The sequence below is a fragment of the Polypterus senegalus genome, chromosome 15 (genome assembly GCF_016835505.1).
Source record: "Polypterus senegalus isolate Bchr_013 chromosome 15, ASM1683550v1, whole genome shotgun sequence".
Lineage (NCBI taxonomy): Eukaryota > Metazoa > Chordata > Cladistia > Polypteriformes > Polypteridae > Polypterus > Polypterus senegalus.
In genome coordinates this window covers 13163901-13187502 of record NC_053168.1, presented here as the reverse complement: position 1 = coordinate 13187502, position 23602 = coordinate 13163901, and the positions used below count along the sequence as shown (strand labels likewise).

At 39.2% G+C, this 23602-nt stretch overlaps 1 protein-coding gene across 1 annotated transcript; it reads right to left on the bottom strand.

Moving 5' to 3' along the window:
* Positions 1 to 2719: 2719 nt before the first annotated feature.
* Positions 2720 to 18347, bottom strand: med10 (mediator complex subunit 10). The gene is made up of 4 exons (XM_039737429.1): positions 18077 to 18347; positions 12050 to 12133; positions 3949 to 4051; positions 2720 to 2899 (listed from the first exon to the last, which is right to left on the bottom strand). The coding sequence occupies exons 1-4, from the start codon at positions 18196 to 18198 to the stop codon at positions 2804 to 2806; spliced, it is 405 nt and encodes a 134-aa protein (XP_039593363.1). The 5' UTR covers positions 18199 to 18347; the 3' UTR covers positions 2720 to 2803.
* Between the last annotated feature and the right edge of the window lie 5255 nt (positions 18348 to 23602).

The following is a 23602-nucleotide window of genomic DNA, read 5'->3' as shown; positions in this document are numbered from 1 at the left end:
TGTCACAAAGCTCAGATCATCTCAAACTGGTTTCTTGAACATGACAATGTGTTCACTGGAATCAAATGGCTTCCATAGTCAACAGATCTCAATGCAACAGAGCACATTTGGGATGTGGTGGAACGGGAGATTCACATCATGGATGTACAGCCGACAATTCGGCAGCAATTACAGTATGCTATCATGTCAAATATGGACCAACATCCCTGAAGAATATTTCCAGTATGAATGATTCCAGTTGAATCGATGCCACGACAAATTACAACAGTTCTGTAGGCAAAAGAGGGTCCAACCTGGTACCAGCGAGGTGTACCTAATAAAGTGGCTGGTGTATATGCAATATTTGAAATATTTTTGACTGCCTGTTCAGTAACCTTACAACCTGTGGACAGAAACAATTGCCTATGGGTGAAGCAGTTTGAATGGAGATGTCTGGCTGCAAGACAAACTTATAGGAAACTGCATGTATTTAAAATGGAAAAGGCATTTCAACAGCAGGAGACCAATTTTCTGTTTAAACATTAAGTTTTTCTTTACCACATCCTGTTAAAACTGTGGCCACTTGTTCTGCCCTAAGCCTCCCTGAGTAGGATGGTCATTCCCCTTCACCTATTCAGCTTTAAAGGTAGCCACCAAAATTATAAATGGAGGATTTAATATGCAACAACAGAAACCAGACGGTGTCAGACAGACTCTATTCGGTCATCCACCAGCACTGAATCAAGATGCCACTCAGCCCATATTCTAAATTGGATTGTCCTCAAGTCATCTTCCAGTTTTATTCAAAATACATCCAAGTCATTTTTAAGTGATGCCAGAACAAACATGCATAAATGCCAGGTCAGCTTTATTGACGGTCATATGGCTGCGTTTCTTAGCTGTGCCTGGGCATATTTCAAAAGACTGCTGAAAATGTAAAGTGGGGAGAAATGACAGTGTTTAGACTAAATATGATCAGTGACCCTATTTTTGTTATGTGATTTGACTTGGTGTGGTATAGTAATGTTACAATTCATTAAATGTGTGCTGAGAAGTACCTGTGTGTTAAACTACAAGTCTGTATCTTGAAAACCAACAAGAAGATGTGCTTTATGGGAAAGTACATAAACATCTCCGGCCAAAATGCACATTTTGTTGGCAATTGAAGGGAAAAAAGTAAATGAAAAGATCAGCAGCAACCAAACTAAAATAAGAGAATTTAAAAAGAACATTTAGTGTATAGCCACCATTTCTTTGATGAACTGAAACAATGTAAATAAGTAAATAAATAAATGAAAGTAAATATGGCATCAAGGTCGGGCACTCCTTCAGCTGTAAGGTCTCAGAACATGTTAGGTTGCTAGCCAGGTCAAGAAACATCATTAGGAATTGTCAACTAGATGAGCCTAATATATCTGTTGACTCTTCGAACATCGTGCAGCATGGAAGAAGTGAGTGTACGGCGTCTGAGGTAATGGTCTGGCGAGTGTACGGCTTGTTGGAGGTGGGTACATATAAGATGCACTGGTGTGAAGGGTTGTCTATTGAGGACAAGTGCTTCTCCGTTTGTAAAAAGTGTGTGAGAGGGGTGCAGAATGCTGATGTAGCAAGCATAAATTTTAGATATGGACAGAAAGTTGGATACTTACTTTATATGTTGAGTGCAGAAAGAGGTTTCTCTTGATGCCACAATGATGCGAGTTACATTAAAAAAATAAAACAAAAGCACTCTACTAACCACCAGCACCAATAAATATTTGTATTTTTGTTGTCAATTATCACCAGTGCCATAAAGAAGAAACAAAGCACAGGTGATGGCTGTGTTGTACAATAGCCATAAATAATTCTATTGATTCTTGTTAATCATTATCCAGAAACTGTACAATTGTATTCCAACAAGAAGCAGCAGCATCCTGACATGTTTAGTTCTGACAGAGATAAAGACATTTCTTTCGATGCATAGTTTAATTATAGCACATCTCAGACAGAACAACTTCACTATGGAATGTTATTCTGTATTTTCAGTTAATCTTTTCTAAATATGTTTACCCTTAAAGATGCCGTGAAATGAGTGCCACATTGTAACTACGTGGGCCCAGAAATTTAGAAAACTGTAAAAAGCTGAACATATTTGCAAGGATCCAAAAAGCGACACACAACTACCACACACATGGAGCTTTAGGACAGAAGGATAAGAAAGTTCAACGAGCTGTAAGCTCTTAAATGCTTCCAGGTTACTTGTATCAAAATCACAACTGGTGACTCTGCTCTCCAACAACCCTTTAAAGTGAAGAAACAACTTCCATCTACATTATGGGCAAAAGAGAGATGGAAACGGAAGTACAAGGGAAAGGGAAGTGGATGGATAAAGTAAAAGAGGATCGGAAAAAAAGAGTCTAACTAGGGAAGAGGTGCCACGACTGAGCTATATGGAGAAGGCACACGGACCCCACATACAAGTGGGAAAAACTGAACAAGAAGAAGCTGAAAGATGTTTGTTGAAACAAGAAAAAACTATTTTTTACCCTCAAACTGAATAAAATGTAACAATTTTGAGATTTATTTTACCATTATTTGATTTAGATTAAATATCCAAATGATGTAGAGCGAATATATCTTTTTTTGGGTAAACTGCACAAACAGAACGGATTGCAAACAGTGCAAAAAATGTTCTGGTTGGCATACACATGATGGTCACAAAATCTATTTAGGATAAAATAAAGAGATGAAAAGAAAGAAATTGGAAAAAACACAAAAAAAACAACATTTTATTTACAAAACATGATATCAAACACATTTACCAAACTCTTGGGAACTATAAAGACTATGAAGGGGAGTCCTCGCCACGTAAAGCTTTGTATTTGGACATCTCTTCTGGAAATACTTTGCCAAGTTCCAGGATAAGAAGACTTTTGAATTTCTGAAATTGAAAAAGTAAATTAAATCGTTACAAAACCTGTGGTACTCATGTGTCCACTACAAATGGTAAATACTAAATCAACAGATCAATCATCATAAAATATTATACTCTTATATCCCAATTTTCATATACTTTTCTGATTACAAAAATTTGGATCACAAAAAAAATAAATATTGTTCTTCTGCACAAAAAAAAAATGGACAAACAATTTATCATTATATTGCTTGTGAATACTCACTTCAAAAGTCAATGTTCTTAACTTAGCTTAATTCAAGTCGCGGTCACAGAAGCTCAGTGCCTATCCCTGGAACATCAGGTGCAAGGCAGGGACTAACCCCACATGGCGCCAACTCACAGCCACAACCGCACCCGCATTCAGTCGAATGCAAAGATTTTAAGCAATATGGAAGAAAACCAGAGGACCAGGAGGAATGCGCAAAGAGATTCAAGCCCATTATGGTGAATGAGGCTGCAGTGCTAACCTCCATGCTGTATTATAGTAAATTAAAAATGAAACCCATCTAATTCCAATGCATGATCAATCAGCAATCAGTTGGAACATCTTCAGATGGTAAAAGGAGCTGCCACTGCTAAAAATGCAGCAAAAAAACGATTTAAAGATTCATATACAGATTTAAGTAGCACAAAACAAAATAAAAAGATCTTAGTCCCTGCTAGGTGTAGACAGCATTAATGAACGGCATGCCATATACTTATAGAATTTGAACTGTTCCTTGTAAGGTGAATTTAATTTTCTCCAGTCACAAGTAATATGGGTTATCACATTGCCATTTTTTATGGATACATATTTTTGATTAGTTTTATTGTTTTTAAATGATGAATCCAATATTAACTTATGACTTATTAATTGCACTTCAATACTTACAATTATAATTTCTACATGCATAGCAAGGAAGAATGAGCTTAAGGAGACGCTATGACACAAGCTCTAATAAATAGAATATCCAATCTAGTTACATTACATGAAATGTTACATTTTATATCAGAATATAGTGAAAATCTAAATAGTTTAACATGGAACATCTTACCCTTATAGTATCAATTTTTCCTTTGACCTGTTCGTTCTTTGCTAAGGCTCTTTCCAAACATTCTTTTGTATATAGTTGTGGATTGCGGCCCTGGTCAATATATCTAAAAATAAAACAAGGACACGACCACAGTAATATTAACATTTTTGTGCATCCAATTAATTTCCAGTTGCCACGCCATAGAGCAGCCTTGTTTACAGAAATTCATTATTTTGTGCTTAAATAATTTAGTCAATCCAGTCTTAACAATGTGAAAATGAATTATGTAACAGTTTACAATAGGAAGCGGACCACATTAAGCTGTGCACTTATGAAAAGGCACAGTGACCTGGGGGAAAGAGTATGGTGTTTAATGGGATCTGTTAAAGTACACAACATTCTTTTTTGTTTTGCTACAAAAGAAAGAGTTTTGTTTATGGTACTACTAGGACGTATTTTAAAATGGTAAATATACCCTGGTCTAAAAATGACAGTTTAAAAAAAAATGAAAATTACATATTTGGAGAAACATTACATACACACACATTTTTATTTATATATATGTGGGCTGCATCAGGAGTGGGCAGGAGGAGGAGTATAGGAACCTAATCAAGGACTTTGTTAAATGGTGCGACTCAAACCACTTACACCTGAACACCAGGCAAGACCAAGGAGCTGGTGGTGGATTTTAGGAGGCCCAGGCCCCTCATGGACCCCGTGATCATCAGAGGTGACTGTGTGCAGAGGGTGCAGACCTATAAATATCGGGGAGTGCAGCTGGATGATAAACTGGACTGCCAATACTGATGCTCTGTGCAAGAGAGGACAGAGCCGACTATACTTCCTTAGAAGGCTGGTGTCCTTCAACATCTGCAATAAGATGCTGCAGATGTTCTACCAGACGGTTGTGGCGCCCTCTTCTACGCGGTGGTGTGCTGGGGAGGCAGCATAAAGAAGGATGCCTCACACCTGGACAAACTTGTTAGGAAGACAGGCTCTATTGTAGGAATGAAGCTGGACAGCTTAACATCTGTAGCAGAGCGACGGGCGCTGAGCAGGCTCGTCTCAATCATGAAGAATCCACTGCATCCACTGAACAGGATCATCTCCAGACAGAGGACCAGCTTCAGGGACAGTGCTGTCACTGTCCTGCTCCACTGACACACTGAGGAGACCCCACACTATGTGACTCTTCAATTCCACCCGGGGGGGTAAACGTTAACATTATACAAAGTTTTGTCTGTTATACCTGCATTTTTATCGATATTTAATTTAATATTGTTTTTTGTATCAGTATACTGCTGCTGGATTATGTGAATTTCCCCTTGGGATTAATAAAGTATTTATCTATTCCTAACACTTCTGAATATTCATTTTTCATTTCAGCTCTACCTAATCATTGTCAAGATCAAAGCTGCTGCCAGATCCTACTTTATAAATCCAATAATCAACCTTCATCCTTTAATGCATGCTTTCAGTATTTGTATAAAATTAGTATAATAATTTAAAATATTTATACTAATTTTTACTATACTTTGTATACAGTACCACCTCAGTAAACAAAACAGATGCATTCAAGGACTTGCATTATTAAAAATTGTCATTACAATAGTCAGACTTAGCACAGAAGGAATATGGACAAGTATTTCTAATGCCTCTGGGGTTCCTTGGCCACCCTACAATGCTAATGTCATAAACTGGTATTTTGCATGACCCTTTACATGAAACCCCACACACTCTTATCTACCTTATGCACTGCCTGCTCATTCACGCCACCAACTCCATCTCTCACCTCACTTGGTGGTCACAGACAACACCATCTGCCTCAATTTCCAGAATTCTATGAGCTGATCCAAGCCAGGATCTTTAGACCGGCCTACTCGTGGGCAAAAATGCAGCCTAATATACAGTATCTCACAAAAGTGAGTACACCCCTCACATTTTTGTAAATATTTTATTATATCTTTTCATTGGACAGCACTGAAGATATGACACTTTGATACAATGTAAAATAGTCAGTGTACAGTTTGTATAACTGTGTAAAATTTGCTGTCCCCTCAAAATAACTCAACACACAGCCATTAACGTCTCAACCACTGGCAACAAAACTGAGTAGACCCCTAAGTGAAAAATGCCCAAATTGTGCCCAATTAGCCATTTTCCCTCCCCAGTGTCATGTGACTTGTTAGTGTTACAAGGTCTCAGGTGTGTTAAATCTGGTGTTGTCACTGGAAGTTCAACATGGCACCTCATGGCAAAGAACTCTCTGAGGATCTGAAAAAAAGAATTATTGCACTACATAAACATGGCCGAGGCTATAAGATGATTGCCAACACCCTGAAACTGAGCTGCAGCGTGGTGGCCAAGACCATACAGCAGTTTAACAGGACAGGTTCCACTCAGAACAGGCCTCGCCATGGTCAACCAAAGAAGTTGAGTGCACGTGCTCAGCATCATATCCAGAGGTTGTCTTTTGAAAACAGACGTATGAGTGCTGCCAGCATTGCTGCAGAGGTTGAAGGGGTGGGAGGTCAGCCTGTCAGTGCTCAGACCATACGCTCGCCGCACACTGCATCAAATTGCTCTGCATGGCTGTCATCCCAGAAGGAAGCCTCTTCTAAAGATGATGCACAAAAAAGCCCGCAAACAGTTTGCTGAAGACAAGCAGACAAAGGACATGGATTACTGGAACCATGTCCTGTGGTCTGATGAGACCAAGATAAACTTCAGATGGTGTCAAGCGTGTGTGGCGGCAACCAGGTGAGGAGTACACAGACAAGTGTGTCTTGCCTACAGTCAAGCATGGTGGTGGGAGTGTCATGATTTGGGGCTGCATGAGTGCTGCCAGCACTGGGGAGCTGCAGTTCACTGAGGGAACCACGTACTGTGACATACTGAAATAGAGCATGATCACCTCCCGTTCGGAAACTGGGTCGCAGGGCAGTAATCCAACATGATTATGACTCCAAACACACCTCCAAGACAACCACTGCCTTGCTAAAGAAACTGAGGGTAAAAGGTGCTGGACTGGCCAAGCATGTCTCCAGACCTAAACCCTATTGAAAATCTGTGGGGCATCCTCAGGTGGAGGAGTGCAAGGTCTCTAACATCCAACAGCTCTGTGATGGAGGAGTGAAAGAGGATTCCAGTGGCAACCTGTGAAGCTCTAGTGAAGGGCTCTAGCCCAAGAGAGTTAAGGCAGTGCTGGAAAATAATGGTGGCCACACAAAATACTGATACTTTGGGCACAATTTGGACATTTTTCACTTAGGGGTTGTTGTGATGTGAGATTTTGCATATAACTTGATAAATGTTTTGTACTGTATGTCTTTATTTGTAATTTAGGCAATGTAATTTAGTGCTACTTTGGTGAGAGGTATTCGTGTTTGACCCCCCCTCCCCTTTTTACGACTGCCTCTTTGTAATTTTATGACAGGATTTGGGGGTTGTCTTAAATCAGTTTGATGAGTATTTCTCTGCTAAAGTCTTTCAACCCCCCTGCAAGGAAGCCAGGATGTTTAACATATGGTTTTGGGGCAGGAGATAAGATGTTCTATTTCACCCATTGGTCTGAGAAATGGCTGGCTGGATTGGCTTAAGAGGTTGGACAGAAAACCTATAAATTTGTTTGCTCAACCTCACATTCTTTCTCTCTTACCAACATATGATGAAAGAAGCATCTCTCTTGCTAACCTGTGATGATGCAGAAGTATCTTTCTCTTGTTAACAACTGATGAAGACCATCACACCATGAACTGAAGACAACACAACGAACAGCACAGCTTCAGTCATTTTGAACAGACATGTGGCTAAAAGCTGAGCACCAATGATGCCTTAACTAGAGACATTAACTAACAAGTCTGTGTGCCACCTGAATTACACATCACCATTTTATCAGGTCGTATGGTTGCCAATATTCAAATGTACTTTGCATTTTGTTATTATTTATGAATATTATCAGTAATACATTATTTTATGTGTAACTTAACTCCTGCTTGTCTTTTTACTACATCTAATTGCCTGAGGTTATAGATATAGAAGGGAAGGTGGGGTTAAGTTATATATAATAATATTTGAGAAGTGAAATGAAGTTTATTGGATTTACAGAAAGTGTGCAATAATTGTTCAAACACAATTAGGCAGGTGCATAAATTTGGGCACCGTTGTCATTTTATTGATTCCAAAACTTTTAGAACTAATTATTGGAACTCCAATTGGCTTGGTAAGCTCAGTGACCCCTGACCTACATACACAGGTGAATCCTATAATGAGAAAGAGTATTTACGGGGGTCAATTGTAAGTTTCCCTCCTCCTTTAATTTTCTCTGAAGAGTAGCAACATGGGGGTCACAAAACAACTCTCAAATGACCTGAAGACAAAGATTGTTCACCATCATGGTTTAGGGGAAGGATACAGAAAGCTGTCCCAGAGATTTAAGCTGTCTATTTCCACAGTTAGGAACATATTGAGGAAATGGAAGACCACAGGCTCAGTTCAAGTTAAGGCTCGAAGTGGCAGACCAAGAAAGATTTCGGATAGACAGAAGCGACGAATGGTGAGAACAGTCAGAGTCAACCCACAGACCAGCACCAAAGACCTACAACATCATCTTGCAGCAGATGGAGTCACTGTGCATCGTTCAACCATTCGGCACACTTTACACAAGGACATGCTGTATGCGAGAGTGATGCAGAGGAAGCACAAACAGAGCCGCTTGAGGTCTGCTCAAGCACATTTGGACAAGCCAGCTTCATTTTGGAATAAGGTGCTGTGGACTGATGAAACTAAAATGGAGTTATTTGGGCATAACAAGGGCGTTATGCATGGAGGAAAAAGAACACAGCATTCCAAGAAAAACACCTGCTACCTACAGTAAAATATGGTGGTGGTTCCATCATGCTGTGGGGCTGTGTGGCCAGTGCAGGGACTGGGAATCTTGTCAAAGTTGAGGGGCGCATGGATTCCACTCAGTATCAGCAGATTCTGGAGACCAATGTCCAGGAATCAGTGACAAAGCTGAAGCTGTGCCGGGGCTGGATCTTTCAACAAGACAACGACCCAAAACTGCTCAAAATCCACTAAGGCATTCATGCAGAGGAACAAGTACAACGTTCTGGAATGGCCATCTCAGTCCCCAGACCTGAATAGAATTGAAAATCTGTGGTGTGAGTTAAAGAGAGCTGTCCATGCTCGGAAGCCATCAAACCTGAATGAACTAGAGATGTTTTGTAAAGAGGAATGGTCCAAAATACCTTCAACCACAATCCAGACTCTCATTGGAACCTACAGGAAGCGTTTAGAGGCTGTAATTTCTGCAAAAGGCGGATCTACTAAATATTGATTTCATTTCTTTGTTGTGGTGCCCAAATTTATGCACCTGCCTGATTTTGTTTGAACAATTATTGCACACTTTCTGTAAATCCAATAAACTTCATTTCACTTCTCAAATATCACTGTGTGTCTCCCCTATATGATATATTTAACTGACATTTTTTATCGTAACAAACAACGATTTATACAGGAAAATAATGACTATTAACAAGGTTGCCCAAACTTTTGCATCCCACTGTACATCATTTCGAAGGTAGAACAGGCTCAAGCAGCAACACTATACTCCAAGAACCTGGTATTACACAGCATTAGAATGGCTTCCAAAATTACAAATGTGTAATGAAAGTCTCCTTGCTCTTTCGTGAATCCTCCCAGAGACTTATCAAAGGATGTGCTTCCCTACCCTTTCCTTCCAGATAAACTCCTGCCTCTCGGGTATCTAGCTCTGGCCAGCTTGTGAAGAGCCATCTGCAACAGTTAATTTCTTGCAAACCCTGTAATGGATACAGGCTAACTCATTGGGCGTTTCTGAAATTTTTTATTTAGGAGCCCCCTCACAACTGGTATGGTCAGGCTTTCGAGGGACAAAAAGCTAATTGGGGAGTCCCTATCTCTTCAAGACACTGTATCCTATGCTTTAAATGGAGCCAGTAAGTTGATTGTTCCACTATATGTGGTGCTTATACCCAAACATTCCTGATGGTGAGTGCACAGATCCGCTAAAAGCAATTATTTTTAAATTAAGGAGCCCACTTTTGTGCTCCATTCTCACTTTGTAACCAAGTAGCTACAAATATGGCGCAGACAAAACCAGGTGCAGTTAGGACAGTTTTAGGCCTCGGACAGATTCAGCAACCCGAGACATTTTGAGGCCCGTAAGATGAGACCCCTGTTTAGATGCATCTCTTTTGACTCCACCCACTTTCCACGCCCCCAACCCAGTGTTAGCGGTACACTTTTGTGCCAAATCTACTATTATAGTAATAGTGGCAAACTGAACGCGAGTGCAAAAAATACTTCTTATAAATAAAAAAGCTTCACCAGGATAAACTGTCATGCTAATGTAACAAACGTCTCTTCGTAGTTGCTGCGAGGTCGTGAGCCATCATCATCATTAATGGGTACGCAAAGCTGCTCGGCTAACAGAGAAGGTCTTAGGTGGGCGACTCAAACAATTACTTTATGCCTCTTCATGCTTCTGAGGGCGAGTGCGTCATTTCTCTAGAGCATAAACTCCACCACAATTAATGCATCGTTAATATAAATATTAACATTTTGTACACCTGTAATAATACAATACTAATGAAATAACACATAGAGGACCACTACGACAGTACTCTAAAAAGCTCCTAAATGTCCAACGCGTAGTATTTCATATTTTGACTGTTTACACATATTATATGATTTATTCAATTCAGAGTCCATAAGAATATGTAGTGTTAATCATAGCCGAGTTCAGCATATAATTTATTCTTCTTCGTCGTCGTCTTTCTTAGCATTTCCCATTTTTATATGGGGTCAACCTTCCGATTACCAGTATAGATCCTTAGCCACAGAGCCACTACTCCGTTGAGTGCAGCATATAACTAATGTATTAATAAGTGCAGTCTCATGAATGAGACATGGAAAAGGCAGATATAAAACGTATACTATAAAATACAAAATATTAACAATTTTTTGTTCGTTTCTAATATATGACACCAAAACAACTGCTTCAGATAAAGAACTGAGAGACCTCGATAGTTTAGAATTGAATAAATGCTGAATCCACATTTCAGTGCAGGAACTAAAGGGAACTAAAATTGTGGTGAGGGGCGTGTAATATAGGCGTCAGTTCACCAAACAAAAAAGGGGCGGGGCTCCAGAAGGGGGCGTCAACTTATGGACCTCAGTGTCTGAAGTGCATGGATCTGTCCGAGGCCTAAAACTGTCCTGACTGCAGCTGGACACCGAGACAACTGCAAAGTACAAAATAGTATTTTGACCTTGTGGTAACTCAAAGGAAGACACCCCTACATATTGTTATGTCACGCATGATACTTCCGTAATGTGCAACATTAGAACACACTAGAGAAGAAGAGGCCATTCAGCCCAATAAAGCTCGCCAGTCCTATTCACTTAAATTGTTTCAAAAATAACATCAGTCGAGTTTTGAAAGTCCCTAAAGTCCTACTGTCTACCACACTACTTGGTAAAAACAACTTTTATTCATCTGTTAGTAGCAATTACCAAACAAAACAAAAACATTTCTGTCCTATTATAGCAAAAGCTATGCACTGGTAATTTGTAATGGCTCTGGTGAAAAGCTAAAGCAAACACAGGCAGTCAACCTTTTCTTTATAGCAACTCAATTAAATAGACATCTTTTTTAGTAACCAAATAAAATATGCAGTTGCTATCAACTAGCACGCAAACAAAGCAAATGCAAAAGGCAACATTAGTATTTTAATACTTAAAAACTAGTAACCTTATAGTTTCCAATTATTCACTACTTCATTACATGTTCCCAATCTTACTTTAAACATAAGAAAAATAAAAAGACCATTTTGCAGAAACAATTTTCAATATTAGTTACAGCACACTCATTCTGTCCATCACAGATATAATTTAAGTTTAGTTACATTATGACCATTGAAATAATCAGAAACCTGTGAAGAGAAGGATTAACTCCAATGGAACTAATTTTCACCCATTAAGCATAACGCTAAATTGAAACCTCCAAAACATTTCCCCCAAAATGTTACACATTTACTAACAGCATGCAAACTTTTAAACCCAAGATGTCACTTACTCAAACACTTCCAGGGGCACATTAATATCATGTAGCTGCTGTCGACATTTGTCAATATCCTGTAATCCAGTAATCATAAAATTCCTGCAAAATAAAATGTTAACTGCAGTCAAGATAAATGGAATTGGACTTTCTCAAGACACAGAAGATGTCAAAAGACAATCTAAAATTATTTAATACACTTTAGACTGTCACAAATAAAAATACAGAAAAGAACCTGCAAATTTTACATTTTAAAAACATGCTCTTAATTGCAGTCATAGTTTTTTGTGTTTGACGAAGGCTGGTTTGAGTGAGTGATTCTGTAATTATTGTAGAGCTCCCTGGTGAAGAACTAAGCAGTACCAGCATGTGTGAAACGTGCATGCGAAAGTAAATTTGTTTTTAACTCCCCAACAGCATTCAAGAACATTTTATGGCAACAATAAGAAAAATTCTAGTTAAAAAAAAGCACAGTGCAGCGAAAATGTTTTTGCACCCTTCTGGAATTTTCCTGTGTTTGCTTATTCATAACACTTGTTTCTGATCTCTAAAAAAATCTCTCTATTATATAAAAAAAAATCCTGTGACACGACAAGACTTTTTGGAAGATTTTTTCAAGTCCCGGGAGTTGAGAAAGAAAACGCATTATGTCCAAATCTTATTGAAGAATTTCATCACAAAGGGTTATTAGCAGAAAAAATGAGTACACGGGCAATCCTAGCACTGAGAAATGCTGAAGTCAAACGAATTAATGCCAAAAATGTTGATCGGTTACACAGCAAATTGGTTAAATGCGTATTAATAGACAATGCTGAAACAGTTGGTGGTGACTGTGCTGAAGATGAAAACATCAACTTACAATATCACGAAAAACATCTACAACTGTTAACACCGTCCAGTCTTCCACCGGCCGAATTACTGTAGAAAGAAGGATGTATCCAAGAAAGGTAATGTAGAACATCTCCCGCGGATGACATTAGACAACAAAGGAGATCTCGGTATACCATTCATATTAAAATGTTAACAGTTTCCCGTTAGAATGGCTTTTGCAATGACAATTAACAAACCTCAGAGCCAAACATTTGAAAAAGTCGTTTTATTTAACAGAGAGAAAAAAATGTAATTCAATCACTGGCAGTTATACGTTGCATTGTGACGGTGAAAGTCCAAACGCAGAATTAAAATTCAATGCGATATTGATGAAAATTTAATTAAAAAAATTATTTTTTTATAGTAAAAGTGTAAGTTGAAAAAGTATTTGCGTGTTACATTCAAAGCCAAACAGAACAAAACGTATTAAGCAACGAATAACTAATGCAACATGAAACAATTTACTTTCAAATTATTGCGTTTTACTCTTTTTTTAATATGGTTAATTACTCGATGTAATGTAAAACAGTTCTATTATGCATATTAACAATTCCCATGAAAATAAAAACCTGCTTAAATTGTACATCCACTTCCCCATACGTGAGTGACAGAACCACAAAGAGGCTAGTGCACAGCACAGCCAGGGGTTGGCAAGCGAAGCGAGCAGGGAGCAAAGCCCCCTAGTTTAGTGTAATATACAAGACAAACCGAGTGAACACAATACACAGTATGTAAATGAGATTTTGATTTATTGAAGCAAAAAAAAAAAAAGTTCACTGTAATGGAAGGATTTTTCTAAAGAGAGGGGGAAATCAAGAGAGCAGATGGGCGCTGGTCGCTTCAGCGCGAAACCCAGCTGTATTACTAATGTTTTGGGAGAAACAGCCGGGAATTTTCTAAAGATACAGCCAAGGCTATGTAAGGAGTTGTTTTTCACTTTGAGAGGCTTTTTTCACATGTAAGCATATTACTGTGTCTTCTGGTATCAGGCACTAGTTTCAAGGCCGAGTAGAAGAAAAACATAGCGCCGTGTCCCGCGGAAGGAGGGGGTAGGCTGAAATTGATCACTTCTGCATACACTGCTTCCACGTAGGCCGCTTTTGGGCAAGGACACCTAATTCGTATATAAGGGAAGGTTCCGCCCTCAGTTTCTTTGGAAGCTCAACCGTGGGGAATGTGCACACCTGTTTGGTATTTGGGAGTAGGCTAACGAGTTGATCCTCTGACGAGACTGACATGCGGGCTCCCTCAGTCTACTGGTCTAGGATGATAGCTTTGTTTCTTTTGATATACTGTAAGCATAAGTTTGTGTCTTTTGATATACTGTAAGCATGAGTTTGTTTCTTTTGATATACTGTAAGCATAAGTTTGTTTTTATTACTGTAAGCATATATTTGTTTCTATAATCTATCGCTACTGCATTATACTGCATTATATGTATTTAAATGTTATAATTGAATAAGTAAATTTTATTGAAGTATCGGACCTCTTCTCTCTGATTTTTGCCTACTTATGTTTTAATCCCCTGAACCATTTTCCCAAATCAAAACATTCACCAATACCTATTATAACACATGCAAAACAATTAATTCCCCACCGAACTTAATACAGTCATGTGCTAACTTAGGGCACCACTTGGCTGGTATGTTGGTCACAACGTGTACAGGTTCTGCAATTGTGGCTCTGGCTTGGCTCACAAGTACTCATAACTTAACTGAGGGTACGGAGTAGCACAAACCGATAATTAAGTCTCGGTGGCCTGTTTTCAGAGTCCCGCACAGCACCTCTGAACTACTGCTTAGCTGTTATCATGCCTTTCACTCCCTTTCCAGTGCGGCTCTGCTCCCAAAACTCCACAGGGAAAAGACCTGTCATTCAGATGTCTGTGCTTTGCGGTCACCAATCCTTCGAGACACATCCCCTTCACCAGACACTTATTGTTCACATGCTGGAGCTTTGCAGTGTTTATTACATTGCAAGGAAAAGTTGTCGTTTGCTTGTTGCTGCTTCATGGCACCCCCTTCCCACTACCAGCACCATTATTGACTGTAGGATGGTCACAATACAAAAATGTCTAAGTTCAATACAAAACTAAATAATGAAATTCAGTATCATTTGATCCGCACTACAGAATGTAACGTCACTCAATAAAAAATTAATTTAAATAAACTGCAACTCTGTGTGTATTAAAATGTTAAAATTGGTGAAAACAAAAAACAGAAATGTTAGTCGTTAAATGCAAATGCTACAAGTACTGCAAACCTCTGTAAAAGTTCTGAAAAAAGAATAAATCCAGTCGGCAGCTTTCTTACATTGACGAAAACAAATACAGGGTGGTCCAGATCTAATTATGCAGATCCAGATTGTCCGGATGACTTTAATTTATGCGGGGACGATTCCTGATCGGCGCAAAGATGATTCTTCATGTCGTCAGTTTGCGCACTTCTCGATGGTCCAGGATTTTTGGGTGATTTTCTATGTAATAAACTTAATAAGTTATAGCGTAATGAAAATTGCATAATTAGATCTGGACCACCCTATACTAATTGATAGTATTCTTGACATAGTAAACTCGTCATTAAATACGAGGGTCTTCCCAGACTGTCTTAAGACTGCTGTTGTTAAACCCATGCTCAAGAAAAATAATCTTGACTCCTCTGCTTTTGAAAATTTTAGACCGCTTTCTAACCTGCCTTTCTTAAGTAAAATCCTACAGAAGGCAGTCAGTATGCAGCTAAACGACCACCTCAAAAAACCTGCTATTCCGTCAGGTTTCGGAACAAGTCACAGATCAGAAACTGCACTCGTTAGAGCGGTAAATGACTTGCGGGTAAATGCAGACAGTCGTGTGTCTGTTCTCATCTTCTTAGATCCGAGTGCCGCAATTGATATCATTGACCACAATATTCTTATAAATCGCCTTAGTCAATGGGTGGGCCTCTCTGGCAGTGTCTTAAATCGGTGTGAGTCTTACTTGACAGGTACAAAATACTTTGTTAGTTGTGGTGATTATACTTCAAAGACCCCTGATATTCTCTATGGCGTTCCACAAGGCTCTATGCTGGGTCCACTGCTCTTTTCGATTTACATGCTTCCATGAGGTCCGATTATCTCAAGGCAGAACGTGAGCTACCACAGCTATGCTGATGACACACAACTGTATTTATCAATAGCGCCTGCTGACCCTGACACTCTTGATTCACTGACCCTAATGCCATATTTGTGTTTCTGAATGGACGAGTAGTAATTTTCTCAAACTAAATAAGGAGAAAACAGAAATTTTAGTAATTGGCAAAAATTGATATAATGAGGGTATTAGAAATAAACTTGATCCATTATGATTCAAAGTCAGAGGTAAAGAATTTGAGGGTAACTATCGACTGTGACCTGAATTTTAAATCACATATTAATCAAATCATTCAAGAAATATAGCAAAAATTAGACCTCTTATAACACTGCAAGATGCTGAGAAATAAGTTCACGCTTTTGTTTTCAGTCGGCTAGATTACTGTAACGCACTCCTCTCAGGACCACCCAAAAAAGACATCAATCGATTACAACGAGTGCAGAATGGAGCTGCTAGAATCTTAACTAGGAAAAGAAAATCTGAGCACATCACCCCAGTCTTAGTGTCACTACACTGGATTACCTGTGTCATTTAGAATTGACTTTAAAATCCTGCTTCTGGTTTACAAAGCCTTCAATCATCTGCTCCATCTTATATTTTGGAGTGTCTGACACCTTACACTCCAAATCGTAACCTTAGATCTTCAAATGAGCGTCCGCTTAGAATTCCAAGAGCTAAACTTAAAAGAAGTGGTGAGGCGGGCAGCCTTCTGCTGTTATGCACCTAAAATCTGGAATAGCTTACTGATAGAAATTCGCCAGGCTAATACGGTGAAGCACTTTAAAAAAACTGCTAAAAACTCATTACTGTAACATGGATTTCTCATAGGTTCATTTTAGTGTAACCCTGATATTCTGTATATATATATATATATATATATATATATATATATATATATATATATATATATATATTTATCATTTTCATCATATCTCCATAATTTGTAGTAACCCCTACTTTCTCTGCTGTTCTTTTTCCAGTTTTCGATGGTGGCGATCTGCGCTACCACCACCTGATCAAAGCACCATGCAGTTCCTACATTGATGGATTGAAGGCCAGAGGTCCACAAGACCATCATCATCGTCAAATTCTTCCATGTGAAGCCTGAAAACCATGAGGACTGATTAAAATCAGTTATGTTAGGTAGAATGCCTAGAGGGGTTGGGTGGTCTCGTGGCTTTGAACCCTCTGAAGATTTTTTTTGTTTGTTTTGTTTTTTCTGTCCTCCCTGGCCATTGCACCTTACTTTTACTCCATGTTAATTAGTATTGCCTACTTTTATTTTTATATTTTTCCCCTCTTCCTTCATCCTGTTAAGCACTTTCAGCTACATCTTTTGTATGAAACTGTGCTATAGAAATAAATGTTATTGACAATGAAATGTCATTAAATGCTAAGTGAGTAAGTATTGCAATCTTTTGCAAACAGTACACATAAAAAAACTAAACAGTCAAGTAAAAATTCCATCAATGTGGCCATTTGCAAACAACTGTATATAAAAGCAACACACAAATCACACACACCCCACTGACATAATTAAAGGCAAAAAGCAGTACATATCGCATTAGGGGCAAAACTCGCGAATCCAGCAAGTTGTTACACACGAATAAAATTGAAGAATGTAACTGGACTGTAGATCTGAATATCGTAACGCTTCTAAAAACACACCTGAAACAGAAGTACGTGGACCCCTTCGCGTTGCGTTCGACTAACATGGGGACAAACTGCCCATTCTGTTCAATTCCGGGACGCTGGGCACAAAACGGGACGTCAGGTCAACCAAACCGGGACGCAAAGCCTTGAATCACGACTGTTCTGGTCAAAACGGGCCAGTCTGGCCTCTCTAACGTAATGCTGTTTTTTATTATTTCTGTAAGTCTATTACAGAATAGCAGATTTTAGTAAACGCAACAGCAAAACGGAATGAAAACATACAGCCAACTAATCTGCCTTTTTTGGTTACATTAAAAACAAAATTCAAGTCAGAATACGCAACAAACAACTCACTTGAGCATTCCAAACAGTAATTTGAAAAGGGAAATATTTACAGTTTTTGGTTGAGGCCGGCTTGGCTGCTAGGCTGGAAGTCACTGACGATAATCCCCAGCTGTCGGATGTTTTCTATGAATTTCTCCAAATGCTCCTCTAAGTTATCAAATTTTTCTGCCATTCTCTCGAAACTTATTGAGAAAAAAAAACAAATAAATGCAGACAGTCAACCTTTTCTTTTTCTTTATAGGAACTCAATTTAATAGACGACTTCTCGCCATTTTCCCAAACAGGTTGGAAACGATTTACGGTAAGGCTCCAGCCAATCAGAAGCAGAAGCATTCAGGTCAAAAAGGAAACGGAATTGTCGTAAAAAAAAGGGACTTTACGACGCGTACTTTCAGAGCGAGGCTTTTCGCTTTTGATTTTGTTTTGTATTTCAAATGATCGTCATTCGAACATCAGTAGTTAATGCCTAAGTACGTAACGTCAAGTGGGATTGTTTTATATGCTGTATATTGTTTTATACTACTACCACAATACGTATTATATATATATATATATATATATATATATATATATATATATATATATATATATATATATATAAATAAGGCAAAGTAAGCTACAAGCATATCCCAGAATGAAATTGACGGCAAATGCCACGGGTGTTACTGCAGATGCAGTGTAGGAAGTCCTGTGCAAGTGACTTTAATGAATCTCCTGGTTTAAATTTTCTTAGATATCCTCCCAGTGCAGGATTTACGTATCAGCTACACAAGCTATAGCTTAGGGCCCCCGCCTTCTTGGGGGCCCCCAAAACAAATTGTCAGAGTGAGCAATTGTCATATATACTCATAAAGGGCCCCATGTCTCAAATAGCTTAGGGCCTTATCAAGTCTAAATCCGGCACTGTATCCTCCAAAACAGCTACGCCATTGTATAAAAAACAGGAGCTCAAGCTGATATGAGTAATTATACACCAAGTAATCGACTTTGCTTTGCTACAATGGCAGACTGGACAGGCTTCATAACACAGACGCTATTTTATCTTAGGATACTGCGTTCTTTTAATGAAGGTAGTGACATCTTTCACATTTTCCACAGCTCTGTGATGGTCAGTGCGATTTTCTACAATGTGGTGTAGAACCCAAGATGGGAACTAACTGCGAGGTAGCAGTGCTACCACTGCACCACCATGCCACCTTATGTCTATCTATCTATCTATCTATCTATCTATCTATCTATCTATCTATCTATCTATCTATCCATTATACAGTGTTTTTCACATCTATCTATCTATCTATCTATCTATCTATCTATCTATCTATCTACAGTGGTGTGAAAAACTATTTGCCCCCTTTCTGATTTCTTATTCTTTTGCATGTTTGTCACACAAAATGTTTCTGATCATCAAACCCATTTAACCATTAGTCAAATATAACACAAGTAAACACAAAATGCAGTTTTTAAATGATGGGTTTTATTATTTAGGGAGAAAAATAATCCAAACCTACATGGCCCTGTGTGAAAAAGCAATTGCCCCCTTGTTAAAAAGTAACCTAACTGTGGTGTATCACACCTGAGTTCAATTTCCGTAGCCACCCCCAGGCCTGATTACTGCCACACCTGTTTCAATCAAGAAATCACTTCAATAGGAGCTGCCTGACACAGAGAAGTAGACCAAAAGCACCTCAAAAGCTAGACATCATGCCAAGATCCAAAGAAATTCAGGAACAAATGAGAACAGAAGTAATTGAGATCTATCAGTCTGGTAAAGGTTATAAAGCCATTTCTAAAGCTTTGGGACTCCAGCGAACCACAGTGAGAGCCATTATCCACAAATGGCAAAAACATGGAAACGTGGTGAACCTTCCCAGGAGTGGCCGGCCGACCAAAATTACCCCAAGAGGCAGAGGCGACTCATCCGAGAGGTCACAAAAGACCCCAGGACAACGTCTAAAGAACTGCAGGCCTCACTTGCCTCAATTAAGGTCAGTGTTCACGACTCCACCATAAGAAAGAGACTGGGCAAAAACGGCCTGCATGGCAGATTTCCAAGACGCAAACCACTGTTAAGCAAAAGAACATTAGGGCTCGTCTCAATTTTGCTAAGAAACATCTCAATGATTGCCAAGACTTTTGGGAAAATACCTTGTGGACTGATGAGACAAAAGTTGAACTTATTGGAAGGCAAATGTCCCGTTACATCTGGCGTAAAAGGAACACAGCATTTCAGAAAAGAACATCATACCAACAGTAAAAAATGGTGGTGGTAGTGTGATGGTCTGGGGTTGTTTTGCTGCTTCAGGACCTGGAAGGCTTGCTGTGATAGATGGAACCATGAATTCTACTGTCTACCAAAAAATCCTGAAGTAGAATGTCCGGCCATCTGTTCGTCAACTCAAGCTGAAGCGATCTTGGGTGCTGCAACAGGACAATGACCCAAAACACACCAGCAAATCCACCTCTGAATGGCTGAAGAAAAACAAAATGAAGACTTGAGTGGCCTAGTCAAAGTCCTGACCTGAATCCAATTGAGATGCTATGGCATGACCTTAAAAAGGCGGTTCATGCTAGAAAACCCTCAAATAAAGCTGAATTACAACAATTCTACAAAGATGAGTGGGCCAAAATTCCTCCAGAGCGCTGTAAAAGACTCACTGCAAGTTATATAAGCGCTTGATTGCAGTTATTGCTGCTAAGGGTGGCCCAACCAGTTATTAGGTTCAGGGGGCAATTACTTTTTCACACAGGGCCATGAAGGTTTGGATTTTTTCTCCCTAAATAATAAAAACCATCATTTAAAAACTGCATTTTGTGTTTACTTCTGTTATATTTGACTAATGGTTAAATGTGTTTGATGATCAGAAACATTTTGTGTGACAAACATGCAAAAGAATAAGAAATCAGGAAGGGGGCAAATAGTTTTTCATACCACTGTATCTATCTATCTATCTATCTATCTATCTATCTATCTATCTATCTATCTATCTATCTATCTATCTATCTATCTATCTCTGGAATTCAAACTCCATTTTACTGACACAAGGGTATTGAGCAATTTAAGTGATGTAATCATTGAGCTGGGGGGTTACTGGGGGTTTGATCAGTTCCTCTTGTAGTTTTTTGTTCCGTGACCAGGGGCCTGGAAATCAACACAGCAGAAAGGATAACCACAATAAGAGCCACTGCACATCTTAGAGTGCCAGAAGTTAACAGCTAAAAACAGCACTTCCTTAGCTTTGAGCTTTGCATCTTCCTTGGTCTTTTCTGAATGGTCTCTTTTCATATTACAACGTGATCATATCTCTTTTTTTCCTCTGTCTAGGACACCGGCCCATTTTCAGTTGTCAGTTGTCCGTCCACCCTATTTATTAGTGGTGATATTGGTGTGGATCATCAGCCTCTTCTGTTGCATGTTTCTTTTGCATAAAACCCCCTGTCAACACAGCACAGAGCATCCATTTTAACATAATTGTATTAACAAATAACAGCCATAAAAAAATAGTGTCGGCTAATTTTCTTTTTTATATTTTATCTATATTGTCACAAAATTTCAAAGAAATCAAAGTGTTCTTGAAATATAAGGTTGTTTAGTTTTTCTGTTGTACGGGGGTTTTTACCACTAAATATTAATATATCAAAATTTCCTTTTTTTAGCTGACACCTAGATATACCATACTGACACATTTCAGATTTTTAACTGAATGGGAAATAGTGAGTCTATCTTTGCATTTTATTTATTCAAGCCTAATAAGAAGAACCTGCAAATAATGAGATTGTGATTCAGAACAAAGAATGTTAAATATACAGTATGTACTATACAGTATACACTAGGGGGCTTTGCCCCCTGTTCGTTTCACTCACCCACCGGTTTACCGGATATACAATTTAAAGAGATTGTTATTTTCACTTTTACTTTAAAACTTTTGTAAAAAGAATACTTGTCCTTTATTTCCAGTCCCGGGCATGGTTAAATCTCTTTCTCGCAGGACATATAACGCTGCTCACGTTGTAAAGGGGTGGGGGCGGCTGAAGGCACGCTAAGGAGATGCGGTTGGATCATCTGCTGGCTTGCTGCTGCTGCTGCCAGTGAGCTGCGTGTCTTCTGTTTGTCACGCTGTGCATCGATCATTTAAAAGCCTGTACAGCAGCTGTCCTTTTCTCACTTTGCGCCTCTGCCACTCACATTGTGAGGGCTGGGGGGGTTGTGGGAGTGTTGAACGCACACTAAGGAGAAGTGGTCAGATCATCTGCTGGCTTCCTGCTGCTAGCGAGCTGCGTGTTCTAATTGTCGCTTGTCATTGTTTTAAGAGCTGGGACCACATGAAGCATGTTTGCCAAACGCAATCCAACAACTGCTTGGTTAGATGTCCGTGAACCTGTTTTAAATGTTGTCTCACTAGGCCTTGTCTCACAAGACGTTAAAGTGTCTCTCACGGGACGTCAAATTGTCTTCTGAGAAGATCACATCTCGTCTCCCTAGTCTATCTCCACAGATTTTTTTATGATAGAGAGATATATATGGGGGGAGGGGGGTCAAGTTAAAGTTAGAAAATAGGATTTATTAGAAAAAGGAATGAACCTTAACAAAACTGATGCTGTCATTTCTTAATGTCGTCTCCCCCTTCTCAATGCACTTGTGCCACCTGCCTAGAATCGCCTGGATTCTAGCAGAATAAAAGGTTTTTTACTTGTCCACGCAACCTGCCTATCCCTCTCCCAGCAAACTTCACAGTTGGCACAATACAGTCAGGCAGGTAATGTTGTCCTGACATCCGCCAAACCCAGACCTGCCCATCTGACTGCGAAACAGAGAAGCATGATTTGTCACTCCATAGAACCCATTTCCACTACTCCACAGTCCAGTGGTGGTGTGCTTTATACTGCTCCATCCAACGCTTGCCATTAGACTTGGTGATGCGAGGCTTGCATGTAGCTGCTCGGCCATGGAACCCCTTTCATGATGCTCCCGCCACACAGGTAATGCCAGTGGAAGTTTGAAACTCTTCAGCTATGGAATCACCAGAACATTGGTGACTTTTACACACCATGCACCTTAGATGCCACTCTGACTTTATGTGTTCTTCTGCTTCGTGGCTGAGTTGCTGTTGTTCCTAAATGCTTCCACTTTCCAATAATAACACTTACAGCTGACCGTTTTATATCCAGCAAGGATGAAATTTCACAAGCGGTCTTACTGCAAAGGTGGTATCCTATCACAGTACCAGGCCTGAATTCACTAAGCTTTTCAGAATGACCCATTTTTGCTTGATTTTATATCCCTGTGGCAATGGGTCTGATTGAAACACCTGAATTCAGTAACAGAAGGTGTGTCCCAATACTTTTGTCCATATAGTGTATATACTGTATATACAGTATCTCACAAGAGTGAGTACACTCCTCACATTTTTGTAAATATTTTATTATATCTTTTCATGGGACAACACTGAAGATATGACACCTTGATACAATGTAAAGTAGTCAGTGTACAGCTTGTATAACAGTACAAATTTGCTGTCCCCTCAAAATAACTCAACACACAGCCATTAATGTCTAAACCGCTGGCAGCAAAAGTGAGT

What these genes read in the sequence shown, in the direction of transcription:
- med10 (XM_039737429.1), bottom strand. Translation starts at nt 18,198, where the DNA reads ATGGCAGAAAAATTTGATAACTTAGAGGAGCATTTGGAGAAATTCATA. An exon ending in GTGCCCCTGGAAGTGTTTGA is followed by an intron (nt 4,052 to 12,049) that starts GTAAGTGACATC and finishes TTTTATTTTTAG; the next exon opens with ATATATTGACCAGGGCCGCA. An exon ending in GAAAAATTGATACTATAAGG is followed by an intron (nt 2,900 to 3,948) that starts GTAAGATGTTCC and finishes TTTCAATTTCAG; the next exon opens with AAATTCAAAAGTCTTCTTAT.